This window comes from Cololabis saira, chromosome 22 (assembly GCF_033807715.1).
Source record: "Cololabis saira isolate AMF1-May2022 chromosome 22, fColSai1.1, whole genome shotgun sequence".
Taxonomy (NCBI): Eukaryota; Metazoa; Chordata; class Actinopteri; order Beloniformes; family Belonidae; genus Cololabis; species Cololabis saira.
The window spans coordinates 14,679,375-14,699,086 of NC_084608.1; the positions used below are offsets into that span (position 1 = coordinate 14,679,375).

Below are 19,712 nucleotides of genomic sequence, written 5' to 3' on the forward strand. Positions count from 1 at the left end.
TATATAAGATATCAGATGTTTGTTATTTGTTCTTATTGTAGTTACTGATCCAGGAGGGACTTGAACCCACAATCCCCAGCTCCGGAGGCTGATGCCTTATCCATTAGGCCACTGGACCTGCCCTGTAGTCCTGACTTTCTTTCACCTTTCACCAACGATACACCATATCGTCTCATGTCCCTTATCCCATTGAAGGATCCGGCCATCTAAAACTCTTTGATGTGGCCATTCACACCTTAAAAGACTGTATCTTTGTCAGTGATCCATCTTGTGGGTTGTTAGTTACTGGTAATCTTTTTTTAAACTTTCAATTGGATTAGATATGAAACTGAAGGTATGTTAGATTTTTACTGTGTGAAGTGATGATGTCAAGGTGGTCTTTCCTTTTTTACCCCCCGCCCCTAACTTGGAAGTTTCCACACCATTGCTATCCAGTGTCTTTATTTCTTGGAGGACTGTGATTCCTCTATTTCACATGATTCAGCCTACACCTGCCAGGTGTTTGGGAGGGTTACAGGAGCATCATTTCCATGTTCTCCCCCTGCTAGTGTAGTTTTTTCTTGGTACTCCAGCTTATTCCCATAATAACAAAGATGCATATTGCATCTGGTGATGTCTCTAAATTCCTTCCTTCAAGAGTGTAGCCCACTGCCACTGACAGCAAATACACCTTGTAATTAATCATAAATGGCCTTGAGATAATTGATGTATTGTTGGTTATCTTCAGATGTATTATTTTACTAAAGGGCAGATTGGGCTTGCGACCCAGGTGGGACTTGAACCCACAATCCCCAGCTCCGGAGGCTGATGCCTTATCCATTAGGCCACTGGGCCACCGATCCAATGGTCATCTTGGTGTATTCAATAGATATATCTACCAGCACTTGAACAATCATTTTTTTTGTTGGATCAATGCTTAACAGGAGATGCTTTCTCCCCACAACTTCCCTTCTTTACCATTTACTTTCCAACTGGACTTTTTCTTTTCTTTTTTTTTTTTTTTTCAAAAAGAGACTCAAAAAAGCAACACATGGCTCCCAGCCCACGCTCTCTGGGAGCCATGAATTGTGAGGCAATTAACAAAATACCGTTGTAGGGAAGGGGAATGATTTAGATCACACAGCTTAGCTGGGTCAAGTTGTAAATCATCCTGCAAGTAAGGCTTTCTCAATCAATAATGTAATCCTCAGGGCTCCCATGGCCCACAATAAAACGTTTAACTTGAATAGAAAGGTCATATGTTGTTTCTTTTTGTGAATGGAGTTGTTCTATTCTTAACACATACTACATTAAATATTTTTCTTGCTCATGCTATTCTGATGCAAATACACACTATTAGATTTATTTGTTATTTCAGCTGTATAATGCGGTTTTTGGTAACACCAGCAAGACCACATCATGTGAATTGATCTTTAATGCATTTTTCTACACAAATCTAAACCTCACACAACTATCTGTGACTGCAAACCAACCAATCATGACCCGTGGTTTCAAATGACGGCTCCTTCCTTAAATCTAATTAGCTCTATTATTCATGAATGTGTCTATGCTGTGGTGTGAATACATCCTCAGGTACTTATCTTCTCATTACTGCAGCCAGGTTTTGCATCATGCAATTTGATCTCCATATGACGGGGGAGCAAAATACAGCTTTAGGGTGGAGTTGTACGTTGTTGGACACACATTTACAGCACAACCATTTGCGTCACACACTACTAAAGACATCAATTGGGCAGTGATATTTTGTGAAAATACCGTAGATGAGGGTAATAGTTGAAAGTGTTGGACCCAAGCCTGGTTAAATGAGGAGGGTCGTGTCAGGAAAGGCAGCTGATGTAAAAACCAATGCCAAATCAATATATGAGACAAAATGATCAAAATGAGGTGGTGGCACCTCAAAGCCAAAACTTATTTTTAAAGGATATTTGAATTGTGCGAACATGATTATAATTCATGCTGTAATTTGTAATTTGACATGATCCATGGGGCTTCCCGACCCAGGTGGGACTTGAACCCACAATCCCCAGCTCCGGAGGCTGATGCCTTATCCATTAGGCCACTGGGCCACATCTTGGTATGTAACGGTGTTTCTCACAGCACTTGAAAACCACAAAATCAGTTTTTTTTAATGAATGCCTGGAGATCAATGGCAGGAGATGCTTTCTCCCCACAACTTCCCCTATTTACCATTTACCAACTGTCATATTTATTGATAATATTACAACCTTCAAGAGTTTCAATGAATTTCCTGCTAGTGAAGTCAATTCAAACACATAAAGAAACACAGTGCAAACCAAATTACAAAGTTAAACAGTTTTTGGTAACAGTCGGACTTCAGATGTTTTGTTAGTTTAAAGATGCATCATTTTAGGTTTTGCTTGTTGATTGTTAATTTCCATTGATGTACAGAAAAAGAACCCGAGACATGTTCAGTCTTGGTTTATTTTTTTCCTCTGAGCATTTCATGGGACATCCACTGCTACACAACTGGCGAAGCATTAAAAATGCTTTTCAATTGTGAATAATCCTCCCACTGGTAGAATGTTGAACACCACACTGTTTGGAAGTAGGTTTATCTTTTTAGGCCTTTACAGACTAATATACAGTAATAATTACATCTCAAAGACCATTCCTTATGCTTTTCTTTCTTAGCATTGTACTAACACATATGTTAATGCTGCAGATCAGCAAATGTAATTCAAAGCTAAGTAATAACTCTGAACTACTTGCTGCACAACAATTTTACAAACTTAGGGGGTCCCAGAAAAATTGATATTGATTTTTATGTCCGATTTTTCCATCCAGTCGTCACTTCAGACACCCAAATGCTCTCAAGCACAAAATAACTGATTTCTTGCGTAACATTTCCCCACATACACTTTTATAATGGTACTCTTCATGCTATGTGCTTCTTAAGATGAAACTGTATGGTTAAGTGCACAATTTGGACATTTTCTTCCATTGATTTAAATGCTCTAAGATGTCTTCACACCTGAATACATTCAACAAGGTGAATTTCTTATGAGCTTGGTGGCTTAATTCACATTCATCACTTTTACCAACTAATCTGTTGGTTGGAAACAGCATACAAAGTTTCTGACTTCTCCTTTGGCAAATTTTTATGGAATTTTCTGGCTCTGAAGTGCCGAGGGTATCTTTTATTATCAAATATGTATATTTTTATACAATAGTTGTCTTGTTAGCTTCATCATGCGTGTACAACTGAATTTGATATTTTAATTTTCAGCAGCTGTATTTATAATATTATCCAGAAAGTTCCACCTGCTTGTAAGTTGCTCTGACATGATGTCGTGTTCAAGAATACATGGTTGATTGTGTCCTGCCGTGTGGCTTGTAATCAAGCTGATTGATGAAAGACTCATCAAAAACGCCCACCACAGCTCCGGGTCAGCGTCTGACAGAGCTACTTGATCTGATGGGTCCCCCCATGTTCACTAATTTAAAGTTGTCTGCATGCCATTGACTCCCTGATGGACTGCTCTGCTGCGTGACGGACATCAGGAAGGCTCCAAATCCAAACAAGCATTCTGAAAGGGACCAGGGGTTTTAAAGAGTGGGAGGAGGATGAGGAGGAGGAGAAGGAGGAGGAGGAGGGGAGGATGGGTGATGCATCCTGTGTTCTGGGATCACTGAGTGAGTGACGTTCTTGATTCATCATCCAAGTGCCTGAAGAGCAGCATGGATACATATATAAGCTGAGGCAACACCTGCTCTTCAATAACGACTTCAAACCTCCACCAACTGACCTCAGCCTGCTTACCAAAGTTCAGGGTAAGTAGTATTTCCCTTTCAATATTTCATTTGATAAACTCTACCAAATTTAGTTTATTCATTCTAGCAAAGTGAGAAATTTGTATTTAAGTTGGTGCTAAAATATTTCTTGATATCACTCAGATGGATTATGATTTCTTATTCCAACACATCCTGTGACACATTTGGACTCATTAAAATATAACTTTTTTTTGCATCTACTGTGTATTTGCAAGGGACATCAGGATTTTTAATGAATAGGAAGTGATATGGATTTTGGTGCTCAATGTTGAGTTATAAATATGACTTCCAAACATTTTCTCCCTTCTCAGAGCTGGAACATTAAAATGTTAGTTATCACACAGATGGCTGAAAGAGAGTTTGACATCTAACTGCATCACCGTCATCTTTTTTCACATTTCCATAGACTGCCGTGCGTTTCAGGTGTCCTAAAAAAAAAAAGGAAAGTGAAGTGTCCTCCCCGGTGCCTTGCCAGACTCCAGAGCATGCTGTGTGTGAGCGCGGCTGATGCGCGGCGCTGCGTGCTGAGCGCGGCTCTGCTGCTCCTGCTCTCCTCCTGCCTCAGCATCAGCTCAGCATCAGCTCACAGTACCACCGTGGAGCACGACTTCCACATCGTTCACAACGTTGACAATAGAAGTAAGAACCGCCCTGCTCTTGCCTTGTTTCGTGTAGTTTTCAGTGTGCAATAACAGTGCATGGCAGAAAGCAGCTCTAATGTTTTCATCACGTCACTCATGAACAGTTTATTTGGTAGGGAAGAGTATTATGGCCAGGCAGGAGAAAAATAAAAATAATATTTTAGAGGAGGAGGAGAGAAGATTTTTTTTTCATTATGCAATTCGAGAAAAAAGTCGAAATGTCGAGAAAAAAGTCGAAAAGTCGAGATTAATGATGAAGTAGAATTTCGAGAAAAAAGTCGAAATGTCGAGAAAAAAGCCAAAATGTTGAGAAAAAAGTAGAAATGTCGAGAAAAGTAGAAAGTTCGAGAAAAAAGTCGAGATTTATGTTGAAGTACAATGTCGAGAAAAAAGTCGAAATGTTGAGAAAAAAGGCGAAATTTCGACTTTATTCAAGAAATTTCGACTTTTTTCTCTAAATTGTATTTCAACATTAATCTCGACATTTCAACTTTTTTCTCGACATTTCGTCTTTTTTCTCGAAGTGCACAATAAAGAAAAATCTTCCACTCTCAAATTTTTTTTCTCTTGCCTGGCCCTAATACTCTTCCGTAATTTGGACCTATTCTGTTTAATTTTGAATTTACATTTTTATACTTATATAGCCTATACATAAAATTATGAGTCAAGATGGAAGTCTCAAGTTTAAAGATAAACAAGATATTTATAGCTTTTTTATTTTAAGATTTTAAAAGAGACATGGGCTGCATCCGAAATCGCATACTTCCACCCTAATGAGTATGCAAATGAGTGTGCGAGATTTTTTAGTGCGTCCGAAACATTAGAACGTACTCAATAGTATGCTCTATCCATACTCATTCCGGAGAAATGTATTAGTGTGGATTGATGGACACTAGCCGAGCAGAAACTTCCCACAATGCAATGCAGCGGCGTTTGGTTGCTAAGTGATACGTATATGTCATAAGTATAATATTAAGTATAATAATATTATTATATAATATTAATATTATAATATTCATATTTAATAATATTTTATAATGTCATCTTGTTTCGGCCAGAATAAACGGGAAAGAGCGGAGCGGTGCTACTGCTGCTGTAACAGGTTACCATGGTGTGCTCTTAATAGTACGTCCGATTTAATGCACACTACTGATATTTACTCAAAAGTGTGCCGAATTTAAGTATACTTTTTAGTATATACTTTTTAGTATGGCATTTCGGACGCACCGATAGTTTCTTTATCAAGTAGGAAGAAAGAAAGCAGACTTGAAGTGGGATTTTTTTATTAGAAGTGGCTTCAAAGTTACCTTAGAAATAGATTCACTAGTCTATAAACATTGAAACATATGAATAAGATGCGTAAATATAAAATTGAATATAAATGCGTGACATATTGGATTGTGAATTTATAGCTTATTCAGTACCTTCCGACCAAGAGTTGGACATAAATTACCCCATAAATTATGCCCTTTTGTTGTGTCATTTGTAACTTTGCCATGAATAACTGATTGTGTGTCAAAGAACAGTCAATGACATCTGAGTGAATCCTACAATGAACCCAATTTGGCAGAGATGCTATTCCAAATGGGCATATCACAAAATCCTCAGCCGAAAGCCAAATGTTTTTTTTGTGTACCACATGAAACTTCTTTACAATGAAAGAGTGAGAAAGAAGATGATGATATGGCAAGATTTGTGCAGGTGAAGCCAGACATGAACTCAAATTGCATTCTGAGTTTTAGTCTTGTATTTTTTAAGACTAAATGTTCTTTAAGACTAAATGTTCTCACAAAAGCAAAGTCATCCTGTTTTCTTACTTTAACGTTGATCTTTTCACTGTCGTGTTTTTCCAAGATGTTTCTAAAAGTGATATCTTTTATCAATTTTTATTAATCTTGCTTTGCTTTTTTTGCCACTGGTACTCGTCTCTGTGTTTCCCAGGTCCAGAGATAGACCCATTCTGGTATGTGGGCCGTGGGGTGAGACCCATCGGCCGATTCGGGAAGAGACACAGCAGCGTGGAAGAGCTGGGGAGAGGCGAGGTACAGCCTGTCGTCAGGACATTGGAGCTGCTGCTCAACAGCCTCAGAAATAAGGAGGACCTGGGAAAAGTACTCGATGGAGAGGAAAGCGATTGGTTGCCATGACGAGGTGTTCTCCTCCCCCATCCCTCCAAAAGTTTATAGTGTTTTCCTTCTCGTTTTTCCATAATTGAACTTGTACATTCTTTTACTTCCAACCTCGTCTGTCATGGCGTTTTGGAGAAGTCATTCTCCAAAAGCATCTGTACATAAAAATGCATTATATATTGATTAATAAATCAGGATGTTGTGATTCGATCTCTTGTCTTTCCTTCCAACCTTACCGTGTTTTGTGCATGGGCAAGATACAAGATATTTAGCAAAGTTGGCAAATTTTATTTGTTTCATAATACATTTTATTTCTCAGAATATTGTGGCACATAGAGAATCTGCATTTTTTGCTTGATAATATTTTCCCCAACATGTCATATGGATTGCAACAAACGATTGCACAAGAAAAGTGAGTGGCCCGTCTGTGGAGCTGTGCACAGTAAACCTCTTCATAGTCATTCAAACTGGATTTAAACAGGAACAAAGAGGAACATTTGTTTTTTTTTTCCTTAACAATGTTGCAACAGTATGTTTGACTTCCTGTGTGAATCCAGCCTCATGAGTCCTGACCACTTTACAATCTTTTGCACACAACACTGAAAGATTCGTCAACTGTGATTGGGCAATAAACAACATTACTCTATATTATATAATCTTTTCCACACATATACACATATTAACAAATTCTGTGATGTGATATTATTGTTACTATTATTATTTTTTACATTAGAAAAATACAGAACACTGATGATTGGACCCTTGTGGATGTGCTTCTCATGGGAAATGTTACATCAATTCGATAAAACCAGAAACATGCTTTTATACAACAACACCTCCAGAGAACAAGACTGACGAAAGTACGGGATCAATATGCAAACCTAAGGATACGGAAACCTGCGCTGAAGAGGTCACCAAATAGAAAGGTGCAGAGCATTCATACGGGGGATCATCATCATCACACCTTTCATGCAATACGTCAGGAAACCCAGTCCGGCTTTTAAGGTTAACCGAAGCAAAAACAAGCATATTTATGACTAAATCAGATCCTAATTAACAGAAGCTGTCAGGGGGCAAAGAAAAATCAGCCAAAAATAAAAAGGCAGTCTTCACAAATCTAATATTTAAGGAGTTCTGTCTGATTCACACTGGCCTCTTCTAATATTGTCGCCTGTGCTTTTTGTAGCATTTACCCTCATTATTGATAAAACAACAACAACAAAATGAAAAGGTAAATGCAGGCTTACACTGAAAGCACTTTGAGTCATCACACATGTGAGAGACTGACTGAGAGGGGTTCATTTTAGCAGAGGATAAAGCCTTTAGTTTGCAGTATTCAGTGGTATTGCATAAAAACGTTCAGTAGATACAAAAATAAATTGCTCGTAACAAAATCATGGTTTCATGGCATTTGATATATATATATAAGATTTTCTGAATGCAACACAAAAGTAACATGAAATTACACTTCGTTCAAATCAAAGGCCACAAATGTTGAAAGTAAAAAAAGAAGAAAAAAGGACTGAGATAAAGACATTTTTGAGACCGAAGCCAGATGTTGGATCTTGTAGACATTGCATTGAGCTTGTTGTGGGTCTTTTTCTTCAGACATGAATGGAAACAACTTTACAGTAAGTGGATTAATCAAAAAGTAACAGCACACAGAGCTATGAAATATGCAGGATCTCATGACTTGTTTTGCTGTCACAACGCTGTTAAAACTTTAAAACCTACAATACTGTTGGAGGGTAAAGCTGCTGCAGTTGGCAGCGAGCTGGTGGATGGAGTGGAGCATAATCACTTTATAATAATGAGGATTTGCTGAAGACCAGAACTGAACTAAAACAGAGGCATGTGGGAGCTAGATTATGGATATGATTATTGCCCCCCAAACTGTTAACTAAATTTATTGGCTGCTAGAAGTCAATTTATTTCCACCATTTTTTTTAACTCACTAATAGAAGAGACATGCGTTTATTTCTAACCGGGCAGAAACGAGAAAAATTAAATCCAAAATGGCAAACCTTCCTTTCAAAAATGATTATATCTGTGCACTAGAGTGTAGACTGACATTTCTCATGTGCTTCGAAGTCCTTCATTGCTGTAGCACATCATCGTCACAGAAAAGGACAAACATTTAGGCCTGATTCATCTCATTTTTCTACACTCTTTATAGATGAGTGGATAATGTCTTTTTTTATTGTTAAAATAGAAAAACATTTTACAATCATCAAACAGACAGTTACAGCCTGTCAGCTGCTGTGTGTGTCTGAGAAGAAAGAAAGCTCTGAATATCATTTTATTTGGTAAGAAAGAAGATGCAGTATAAAATCTGGCTCAGTCTCTTTTTGGGACAAATGAATCACATAAAGTTTCACATGTTTTTTTGTTAGTTTGTTTCTTATTTTCTCCACAGCTTCATTGTACATCAAATCACAACACTCTTGCAAACAGATTGAAAAAGTAAATGCATGTTTTCTTTGTCACAAAGAAAGAGAGAAAGAGATGTTTTTGAGTCGTATGCATCGTGAGGAGTGTTTGCAGATTTTAAGGCAGACACATCGACTGCTGAGTCACCCTCAGATGACGTATCTTGTTAGCAGTGAAGGACTGGAGAGGGAAGAGGGGGAAGAAGGGAAAGAGCCAGTCCTGTTTTCTGTGAGGAGGGACTGATGTGGTTGATTGAGGGATGAGTGCTGAGCGGAGCACACAGGGCGGGTGTTGGCTCCTGCTTGGCCTAGAGCTGGAGGCAGACGCTGCGTCAAGGCACTGGATGTGAAGGAGCCCCGTCCCCGGCCCTGAGGGACTTGTGCTGCTGCCTGTCACTGTGGCCGAGAGACGGCCACCTGCTGCTCCGACTCCAACTTCTCTGAAACAGGAAAAGCAGAGCAGAAATAAACAAAAAGGCAATTAAAACAACCTTTGGTTTTTGGTTTAACCAGGGAAAAAAGGAGAAACTATGAATGAGATACAATAAATATATAATAAATCTGACTCATGTCTGTTGATGATGGACGGATGGAAAGGATGCTCTAAGCTGCAATGAATGATATGATCTGCCACTCGTCTTTGAGGCTGCGCTGACAAAACCACCCTGAATAGGAGCTTTTGTATGCATTAAAGTGAAGAAGAAAGGAGTCAAAAGAAAATAGTAGAACGGGCTGACAGAAACAAGCCATTTACGACATGAAAAGGAGCCGACTTCTTGTTGCTTGATAAAGCATCCTCCTCTTCTTGTTTAGTGCGCATTTCCATTTAGCTGCTTTACATGGAAAGGGGCTTTTTAGTTACTTGGTCCCCTTTTTTAAACAGACGCATTCACGCATTCACATCCTTTCAGCAGCTTTCCCCATCTTGTTTGACAAAGTGCAAAATGTGGGAGCTTTACTATAGACAAATGCACACAGTTCACGTGTATGCAAGGCTGTATAAAGCCGAGGACACACCGACCCGACGTCGCCCGCTGTCGGCCGACTGCTGTGTCGCCTCGCCTGTGTCGGGCTGGGTCGGGCTCAAAAAGATTAAAACAAAAAAGCTTCCAATAATACCTCGAAATGTATGTTTATCTCTTTCTGCATCCAAAGTTTTCTGTGTGAACGCTTGAAATTTTCTCCAAACTTAAGGAAAACAGCCGGTTTGATACCTTTGAGCGGAGGCGCTGGAAGTTTCCTCCTCTGATGACGTGATGAGTCCAGGGTTTCGGGCTACAATCAAAGCGTAGGAGTTATACAGCTATAAGTAGACTTACAAAATATCAGTTAAGTCCCTTTTAGGTATTAAAATGTACTTTACTATAAAGTTTAAGACTGCTACCTTGGACTTTGGCTGGAACTTAGAGAAGCGATTGCAGGCGGCGACATTTAGCCCAGCTGTTTTCAGCGCTGATATCCTGGCCTCAATGTTTGAGACCTTCATGCACAAAGACGATTTATATAAAAACACTAATCCAAAATTGGAACTTTTGTTCAGTATATGGTAGAGAATGAGGCCCAAGAGAAAAGCTGATCAAACATTGAGCACCTGTAGTTCAGACTGCTGGACTTGAGCTGCTGCAGTGGCCACTTGGTCCTCCAGGAATGCCAGCTCCGTGTCTGTAGTTGAACAGTTAATACCGCGGGCGCATTGCTCCAGCTCTCCCAGCGCCCCCTCCAGACCATACACAGCCCCAGCCGTCAGGTACACCTGCACACAGAAGAGGAGCTAAGCACAGATGCTTCAAATATGGAGCTGAGGTTCTCTTGAACTCTCTAACTCACGTTCTCCTCCATCTTGGTGAGCCTCTGGTCCAGCCTGCGGGTCTCAGAGCAGCTGGAGATGGGAGAGGCGCTCATGGACTCTGAGGGGGTGTAGCTCTCGCGTCCTGCCTCCCCGATGAGCTCCTCTGTAGCGTTCAAAACCTTCAGCACCTCCGTGGTGATGCTGCAGAGCGACGCTGCTGAGTACTTCTGCTGCGAACACACAGTTCATCAGCAGGGCTGAGAGGAAAACATTTGACTGAACTAGGGCTGGGCGATTTTGGACAAAAATAAAATCCCGAATTTTTTCTCTGAAAACCCGATTTTCGATTTCGATTTTTTTGGTAAAACTACAAAAGACAATGGAATAAATTGTTTCAAATATTTTATCTTTATTTTTAAAGAAAAATAGCAAACACATTTCCCTAATGGGAATGAAGTGCAATTGAAAGATACTGTAAATCCTCCTTGAGTTTAGTAAAGTGACAACATTTACAATTTTCTTGACCAAACAAACATGACTAGACGAGCTCTGTCTGTAATGCAGCCAGCTGCAAAAAAGGAAAATCCATTTTCCGATTTTCCTTTTTTTAACATCGTCTTGATTAATAAATCCGATTTAGATTTAAAATCGATTAATCGCACAGCCCTAGACTGAACTAAACAAAACATTATTACCAAAAAGTGCAGAGAAGCATTTATTTAAGATCTGGAAGCATTAAACTGAAGACAAAACAAGAGCTCAAAATAGCAAAAGGAAATAAAATAATAATGAACAATTTCTTTCATTTGCAAAGATAAGGGATGTCAAGAAGTCACACCTTCAAACATGATGATTCTGAACATTACACAGTCGTTGAGGTGAGAAAAACACCTACAGTCCGAAAAGACTGGAAGTACTCGGGGGAATGTCTTATAACTGAAAAGGATATTTGGCCACAGGTGAGCGACACGACTGCTGGAGTATCTGAGAGAAAAGATGACGGTTCAACAACCATGTTTCTAAATGTGAAACTGCAAAACGGTCGAGCGAACTCTTCATCTCTTGAACACAAATTGTTGAAGGATTCGAGAAACTCAGAGAAGTCTCTGTATGCTGGAACAAAGCTCAAAAGGAATGCTGGGAATTCCAGGCCCCTGATGGGGCGGCTGCATTAATTCATTCTGATCTGAGGCGACACGTTTGCAGGTTTCCCCTTCGGACCAGGAGAGGCGTTTGAATTGTGATGCAGGGCTCACGTCCCTCTAAATAACACAAACATTTAATTTTTTATATTTTGACAAACACAAACACAGTCAACTATTCATAATTAAAGCTAAAGTTTCAGTTCCTGAGGTGGCTTTACTATTTACATATTCTGGCTATATATGTAAGTAGTTAAAAGCACATTATTATAAAGTGGAAATCAAATGAAAATCTGTGAAAATAAGCTTGCTGCTTCCTCCACAAAAGCCCTATATGTGCTATTTCACCCTCTCTATTATGCGAAGACACATTTTACATCAGCAAGTGATGAAGTGATGTAAACTGGAACAGTCCTCTGTGCCCCGGTGACGCTAGGGACTTTTTTATGTTGCATCAGTCCAAAATCTTATTTCTTTTTTTGGAAATCATGGGCTGAACACGACTCTGTGGTAGGATTCATTTCTGCACATGACAGCGATATCCAGATAGTAAGATGATGCCAAACCCTGATCTGCACATGGAAGAAGAGCCAAGCTCCAGTTTTAGACTTGTATGCCTGCAGTCCAGACCTGCCACCCTTTTAAAATGTTTGGTATGTCAGGTAACAAAGAATGCCTGTTGATGGCATCACATTCCAAATGCAAGACAACAATATATAGAACAAAATATCTTTTGTAGTCTTTGCATTATTTTTGTTTAAAAATTAAAAAGATAAGATGAGATAAAGTCATAAAATCATAAACTAGGGAATAGATGGACTTATGGCTTAGTAAACACACTTGTAGTTAAAGCCTATGACAGACTAATGAAAAAATAAGCATGTTACTCTCAAGCCTAAACCTGCTTACTGAACTGAATATAAGAGAGAGAGCAAGGCTCTGAAGGGATTTATATGTGAGGAGAAGAATGTATTTTCTATTCTGAGTTGAACAGAATACCAACAAAGGGAAGGTAAGATTGAGCAACAGGACGTGCAAGTGGAGGTTATTACCCAGCAGCCAGGGTCAGCCATGTTCCAGTTAAAGGCCAGCAACATCTTGTTCAACACTTGTGGGAGGAAGTACGAGCCGGCAGGTTGGTGGGAATGAGACAACAAGGAGCAACGAACAATCATGTGATCAGATGGCTTAAAAGCAGAGCTCCACCGGTTCAAGATGTTTACGATGTCCTACCCAGTTGCAAACCTGTCTCTGGAGCAAAACTGTTTCTCGCCAGCATAACAGGATACACTACACATGATCATTGCTCCACAACTCACCAAGAAACTGATCATTCTGGAGCTCACAGTACCTGGTAGAATTATTGATGAGGCAAAGATGAAGGCCACCTGAGCTGCAACTAGGGCTGTTCGATTTTGCCCAAAAATAAAATCTCGATTTTTTTCTCTCAAAATCCGATTTTCGATTACGATTACGATTATTTTGTGAATTGACAAAAGGCAAAGAAATTTTTTCAAAGATTTTTTTATTGAACATTTGCCCCATTGGGATATAAGTGCAAACTTTGCTCTTATTGAACCAAAAATTAATGAATAAAGTGCAAAACTCTGTAAAATAAGTTGAAAAAAAGTTTTAAAAAATATAATAAAATATAAAGTTTTATCTCTGGAAAAAAAAAATCAGCAAATCAGCACTTGCAAACATACAGTAAGTTATATTTCCAATTAAATAAAACAAGACATTTTCTAATTAAACTAAACTGGGTCTTTGCATGCTAAATAATAATGCAACCCATGAAGGAGGTAGAGGTGTGTAATGTCAGTCATTACATTTGATATTCACATTTGCAAGTTTTTTGCAAGGAACACGAGCCGGTCTACGGCATCTGGCTTGAGGGATGCCCGGTGGCCGTTACAACGCCCCCTCCTACACTAAAGAGCCTCTCCGATGGGGCACTTGTCGCAGGTATTGAGAGGTATTTCCATCAATCATTAATATGGTATCAATCATTAATATGTGTGCAGACAAGGTAAAAAAAAAAAAAGTGAAAAATCGATTTTACGATTTTCACGTTTTAACATCGTTCTAATTACATAATCGCGATTACGATTTAAAATCCATTAATCGAACAGCCCTAGCTGCAACCATCGCTGCAGAAAAGCCACGAGTCAAGAAGTCAGATCGGTGGTGGAGAGCTGCTGGGATACAGGCTGGAGTTTGGTCAACTCCGTATCCTTTAACTTGTCTTTACTGACACGACTGTCATTATTGATCAGTTTGAGCCGCTTCAATACAAACCCAAGCCCCTTTGTAGCATAAAAAAATAATTGTATGGAGAAAAAGGGTGTTTATTCCCTGACAAGATGAAAACACTGAGCAAGAAATGGCTATGAGCTGAAGGGACTCTGATCTTCTTCATTAATGAATGAATCATTGGATGAAGCTTTGATCATTGGCATCCAAGACATATCGACTCCTCGCAGCCAGTGTGAGAATCTGAAAAGTTCAGTTCCAGCTAGTGTTCAGAAAAGGGAGGCATGGAAAAAAGAAAAGGAAAATGAGGGGGAGGCATCTTTTTTCAGTCGTTGAGACATTGATTTGTGCTGGTCAATAGTGAAGTGGAGATGTCCTCATCCACTTCAAAGACCCGCCATCAGCATGTGGATCAAACAGTCTGACAGACGTCTCACTGCCATCAGAGGATGTAGGAAATCTGGTTTGTTTTCATGTAATATAGAAATATAGTGCAAGTGTGGCAAATATTAGAGAAGCAGGATGGATAAATAATTATTTGTACAGCTGTGACCAAAAGTTTTAAGAATGACACAAATATTGGTTTTTACAAAAGTTTGCTCTTTCAGTGTCTTTAAATCTTTTTTGTCAGCGTGGTGACATGGTGCATTACAATACTTACAGTAGAATTACAAGCATTTCGTAAGTGTCAAAGGCTTTTAGTGACAATTACATTAGGTTTACACAAAGAGTCAGTATATGCCGTGTTGACCCTTCTTTTTCACGACCTCTGCGGTGCAGCCTGACGTGCTGTCAGTTAGCCTCTGATGGCGGCGGCAGAGTCGCGCCAAATCAATGCTTGGAGTTTGTCAGAATTTGTGGGTTTTTGTTTGTTCACCCACCTGTTGAGGATTGACCACAAGGTCTTATTGTGATTAAGGTCTGGGGACTTTCCTGGCCACGGACATAAATGTCAATGTTTTGATCCCCGAGCCACTTAGTTATCACCTTTGCCTTGCGGCAAGGTGCTCCATCAGGCTGGAAAGGCTTGTTTATCAAACTGTTCTTGGATGGTTGGGAGAGGTTGCTTGTAGAGGATGTTTTGGTACCTTTTGCCGAATATCAGTCTGTCCCTGATGTTTTTCCTGGAGAGAAGTAGATTCTTTGCTTCCCTTCTTGACTCCAGGCCGTCCTCCAAAAGTCTCACTGTGCGTGCAGCTGCACTCACACACCTGCCTGCTGCTACTCCTGAACCAGCTCTGTTGGTGGTGCCCTGATCCCGCAGTTGAAACAACTTTAGGAGACGGTCCTGGCCCTTGCTGGATTTTCCTGAGCACATTAAAGCCTTTTTTCACAACAATTGAGCCTCTCTCCTTGGATAAATGGTTGATATAGCTGCAATCTTAGAAGCAGCACTATCCTTGTCTGCGAAACCCTTTTTGCACATTTTAATTTGCTAATTCTTTTTGTCGGACAATAATTTATTTATTTATTTATTTTTTTAAATACCTGACATGTTTCGGCGATCCCTTTCGCTTTCATCAGTCACAAGATGGTGTGTATGACCTGCCATTTATCAGCTGATGTTAAAAGGAGGCGTGACTCACCTGTCAGATTTGACAGGTGAGTTCCGCCTCCTTTTAACATATCAGGTATTTTTTTTTTTAAAGGTTTTTTTGGGCTCTAGTGGCCCTCCACTGGAGATGCAGGCTGGAAAGGGGCAGAGAGAAAGAACGGGGAAGACACGCAGCAAAGGCGCGCGGGCTGGATTCGAACCCGCGACCGCAGGAGGAGGACCGCAGCCCCAATACATGGCCCGCTGCTTAACCCACTGCGCCATGGACAAAATTAACTTTATTAAATGCCCTTTTTGCAAATGTTTCCTGGATGGTAACCGTGGTTAAATGAGGAAAAACAATGATTTCAAGCACAACCCTCCTTATAAAGCTTCCAGACTGCTCTTTAACTCAATCAGCATCACAGAGTGATCTTCATCCTCCTCTTAATCAAAACTGTGTTTGTTAACGTATGTGAAAATTGCCATAATAAAAACAGAGGCAGCAGACTTTGTGAAAATGAATTTGTGCCATATATCAAAACTTTTGGCAACAGCTGTACTTTTGTATTTTTTGCATTCTGTGTTTTTTCTGTTTCATCGTTTGACCAGAATCTCATCTGTCCATATTTCTGGTGAAGATGATGCAAACCGTAAATGTTGCAGATAATTATAAAAGAAGTGAGTCATAACGCACGGAGGACTCATTTTTCTCTCAGTAACTTGATTAATAAAGACTTGATTACAAACCGATGTTCTTCCAAATGTTCTACATTGATGCGAGTACAAAACGTGGAAGAGAAAGACACAAATGTCCCTGTTGTTGACATGTTTACCCTCCGGATGGATTTGTAAAGGGAGCTCTGAAAACCAGCAGAAATAGATCCCACTAGTACATGTGCCATTCACACTGCGAGAGAAGGAATGACTCATAAAAAGACCCTCATAATGCACCCGACTAATGACCAACAAAGAGTCTCACTCCTTACATTTGTCCGTCACTGGATGTGGGTTTTATCTCAGAGTATTCACGGAGAGAAAATATCCGCACTGGTACACTGCTTTCAGGCCAAATCATCTAAGATGGCACATTTCATTATTATTTAGACCAGTGGTTCCCAACCTTTTTTCCTTGTCCCCCCTACTTGTGTCTAAGACCAGCCGGGCCCCCCGACCCGTACGTACTGGCACCAATAGAGTAAAATGATTCGTTAAAAATCTTTAATTGAAAAAAATTAACATTAATTATGTTTTTGTGATACATTTCTCTTTGGTTTATCCTGTACGGTCGATAATAAAGATGATTGTATACATATGACTTTGTCTTTCTCACCTTCATTTTGTGTCACCGATGTATAAAATACGCACAGAAAATAATTGCAAGGACATAAAATAATTACTGAAAAATGTCTCTTTTAAGAGAGCAAATTTTTTTTTAAATTTTTCCTTTAACAACCTGTCGGAGTAGTAGTATGATTAAATGTTGAATAATGATATAATAATAATTTATTAAGTTTTTATCCTGCTAAATCACTTAGAAATATATTTTGGTCATTTTAAAATACTACGTGGGTTTATACAGACTTGGATTACAGTGTTCCATTAGGTGTGTTATTATGATTTTTTATTTATTTAACATGCGCAAATATAATTTTTACAACTGCATATCCTCAAAGCAGACAAAGTTTCGCGCCCCCCCAGAGATCTCAGGCGCCCCCCCAGGGGGGGCCTTGGGAGACACTGATTTAGACCATAATAATCCTAATTACATAGGACTACGAGTATCCTAAGTATAAGCAAAGCATTCTCAGATGATAAAAGTGTTTTAGGCGTTTATGTGAAGGCGATGAAAGAGACAGCTGCAGCAAAAGTCAAAAAGAGGAATAGTTGTTATAGTCTTTCCAGACATGAAATATTACTGCACCTCTGGGTGTGTTGCAGTGTGACCTTTTGAGGCTTTCATTAATAACAATTGTTTGTGCAGATCTCCCGTGATAAATGTCTTCAGGAAAAAGATGCACTCAACTATAACACAGTTTGAACAGGCATGCCGATGAATGTAGATAAAGGAAAATGAAAGTTTGAGAGAAATGGGCCGTTGTGATGTATGAGCGCGCATAAATGCAGGTTTGAATGTGTGTATGTGTGCACTTATTGTACTGAGGCAATGAGGGAGTGCATTTAATTTAGCTTGTGACCTCAAACGTAGCTTGCAGCAAAATATAAAAGGATGCTGGGTTTTTTTTTGTTTTCTAGCTGCTGCATGATCTCACCTGCTGTAAGACAGAGGACAGCAACTGAAGCCTCTGCTGTGGTTCCAGGTCATTCTGTCCCATCTGATACGAACACACACACACTCAAAGTAACACACAGTACAAAAAAAAGGAACAAAAAACAAGCAAAGAAAAAGACAGCATACAGTAGATCGACACAAACAATGGTGATATGGATGAATATCTTTAAAGCAAGAAATGAGAAAAAAATAATTGAACAGAAAGCAGTGCAAGAAGCATCACATGAATGAAGGAAATAAATTGAGCAGTTTCCTCATCTCCTCACCTGGTTGTTTGACAGCGCCCCCTCCTGGGAACAAGGTGTAACAGCAGGTGAACTTGCACTGGACCCGCTCCTTCTGGCTGCATGTTTTTGCCCAGCTTCTTTCTCCACATCTCTTTTATGCTGTCTCTTACTTTGTCTGTTCAAGTCTCTCTTTTCTCCTCTCCTCTGCTCTTGCTCAAATACATTCTCTTCAAAACTCCCTTCTCCTCTCTCCAACCTCTTCTCCCGAAACCTTCCTTCCTCTCGCACCGAAGCACTTCTCACTTGTCTCAAACCTCTTCTGATCTCTTGTCCATTCACTTGCTCCACCAGTTCGCTTTCTTTTCCTCTCTTTTCACTTGCCCACTTCCTTTGTCTTGATATCTCTTTCGGTCTCTCACTTTCTTTGTCCACCTGTTTGTCCACAGACAATTTTGCGTACTTCTCGTCGGAGGAGCTGCTGTCTTTGCTGTCGCCGTGGGTGACCAGCTGGCTGATCCTGGATTCCATGTCTTCCTCCAGTGCTTCTTCACAGCCGGGTCCAAGATCCAAGCTGCAAGAAAAGATCTTTGGCCCTGAAGGCGAAGAGTGGGCCTGAGTAATGTTGGTGATTGGGGATTTCAGAGCCGCTGTATCAAAGTCTACTGGCTCGGGTGTCATGGCATCCAATTTTAGGGTGTCTGGTGCAACCGTGGCTGCTGGCGTGCTGTCAGGTACCGGGTGCTCCTCACTTAAACCCCTCTTTAGCAGGGCGTTGAGTAGAAAACCACTGTTTTCCTTCAAAGTGGAAACAGATGGACAAAGATGCACATAATAAGCTAAATAAGCATACCAGAAAACAAATGAAAAAAAAAGAGAGCAGCAAGGTGCAATGTCAAATAAACAAAGTGAGTTACAGAAATGAATCAGTTATAGTTTTTGCCTTTTTCTTTACCACTATCGTTTAGTAATTTTTTCACTTATAATTCTCAAATACATTCATATAATACTAAACAGGTTAATCATTTTCATTTTCCTTTTTATAAAACTAAACACGGCCAGTTTTCCCTCAGATATCGCGGTGTACAGATATGGAACTCCAAATCTCACATTATCAAAAGCTCTGCTTCTCTAGAGATTTTTAAAAGAAATTTATCATCTCATTTAATTCACATTTAAAAAATGTCAAGTTTTTTTTTTTTTTTTTTTGTTTGTTTGTTTTTTTTTTGTGTGTGTTGATGATCTGTAACTATGTAGTCAAATCTTCTTTGTTTTTGTTTATAGTCTTCGTCTTGTTGTTTTTGTTTTTTGATTTTTTGTAATTACTATTTTACTTCCTAAATTGAGGGGAGGTCCGTTGCATAAGCCTGTTGGCTTTTTGACCTCTCCTGTCACATTTGTTTTACTATTTTGATTGCAAGTGTTAATTTTATTGTGTGCAAACTAATAAAATAAAAATAAATAAATAAATAGTTATAGGCTTTGA

The 19,712-nt window shown here is 39.5% G+C and overlaps 2 protein-coding genes and 3 non-coding genes across 8 annotated transcripts in view; 1 reads left to right on the forward strand and 4 right to left on the reverse strand.

Annotated features, from left to right (window-relative positions):
* Positions 1–45: 45 nt before the first annotated feature.
* Positions 46–118, reverse strand: trnar-ccg (transfer RNA arginine (anticodon CCG)). Its single transcript has one exon. It is a non-coding gene; the product is annotated as a tRNA-Arg (tRNA).
* A 643-nt stretch (positions 119–761) lies between these two features.
* On the reverse strand, positions 762–834 carry trnar-ccg (transfer RNA arginine (anticodon CCG)). Its single transcript has one exon. It is a non-coding gene; the product is annotated as a tRNA-Arg (tRNA).
* Positions 835–1,889: 1,055 nt separating this feature from the next.
* prlh2 (prolactin releasing hormone 2) lies at positions 1,890–6,753 on the forward strand. The gene is made up of 3 exons (XM_061713337.1): positions 1,890–3,792; positions 4,199–4,431; positions 6,375–6,753. The coding sequence occupies exons 2-3, from the start codon at positions 4,278–4,280 to the stop codon at positions 6,578–6,580; spliced, it is 360 nt and encodes a 119-aa protein (XP_061569321.1). The 5' UTR covers positions 1,890–3,792; positions 4,199–4,277; the 3' UTR covers positions 6,581–6,753.
* trnar-ccg (transfer RNA arginine (anticodon CCG)) lies at positions 1,994–2,066 on the reverse strand. Its single transcript has one exon. It is a non-coding gene; the product is annotated as a tRNA-Arg (tRNA).
* A 66-nt stretch (positions 6,754–6,819) lies between the features above and the next one.
* myripb (myosin VIIA and Rab interacting protein b) overlaps positions 6,820–19,712 on the reverse strand; it is a 159,334-nt gene continuing 146,441 nt past the window's right edge. The window contains exons 12-18 of one of the 4 annotated variants that reach the window (XM_061713334.1): positions 18,269–19,024; positions 17,983–18,045; positions 10,819–11,007; positions 10,583–10,744; positions 10,376–10,471; positions 10,206–10,266; positions 6,820–9,431 (exon numbers count right to left, since the gene is read on the reverse strand). In XM_061713334.1, coding sequence (XP_061569318.1) covers positions 9,385–9,431; positions 10,206–10,266; positions 10,376–10,471; positions 10,583–10,744; positions 10,819–11,007; positions 17,983–18,045; positions 18,269–19,024 — 1,374 coding nt within the window. In that variant the 3' untranslated portion in view covers positions 6,820–9,384. Of the gene's footprint in view, positions 9,432–10,205; positions 10,267–10,375; positions 10,472–10,582; positions 10,745–10,818; positions 11,011–17,982; positions 18,046–18,268; positions 19,025–19,712 lie in introns of all 4 variants that reach the window. The other 3 variants (XM_061713333.1, XM_061713336.1, XM_061713335.1) reach the window with 3 other exon arrangements.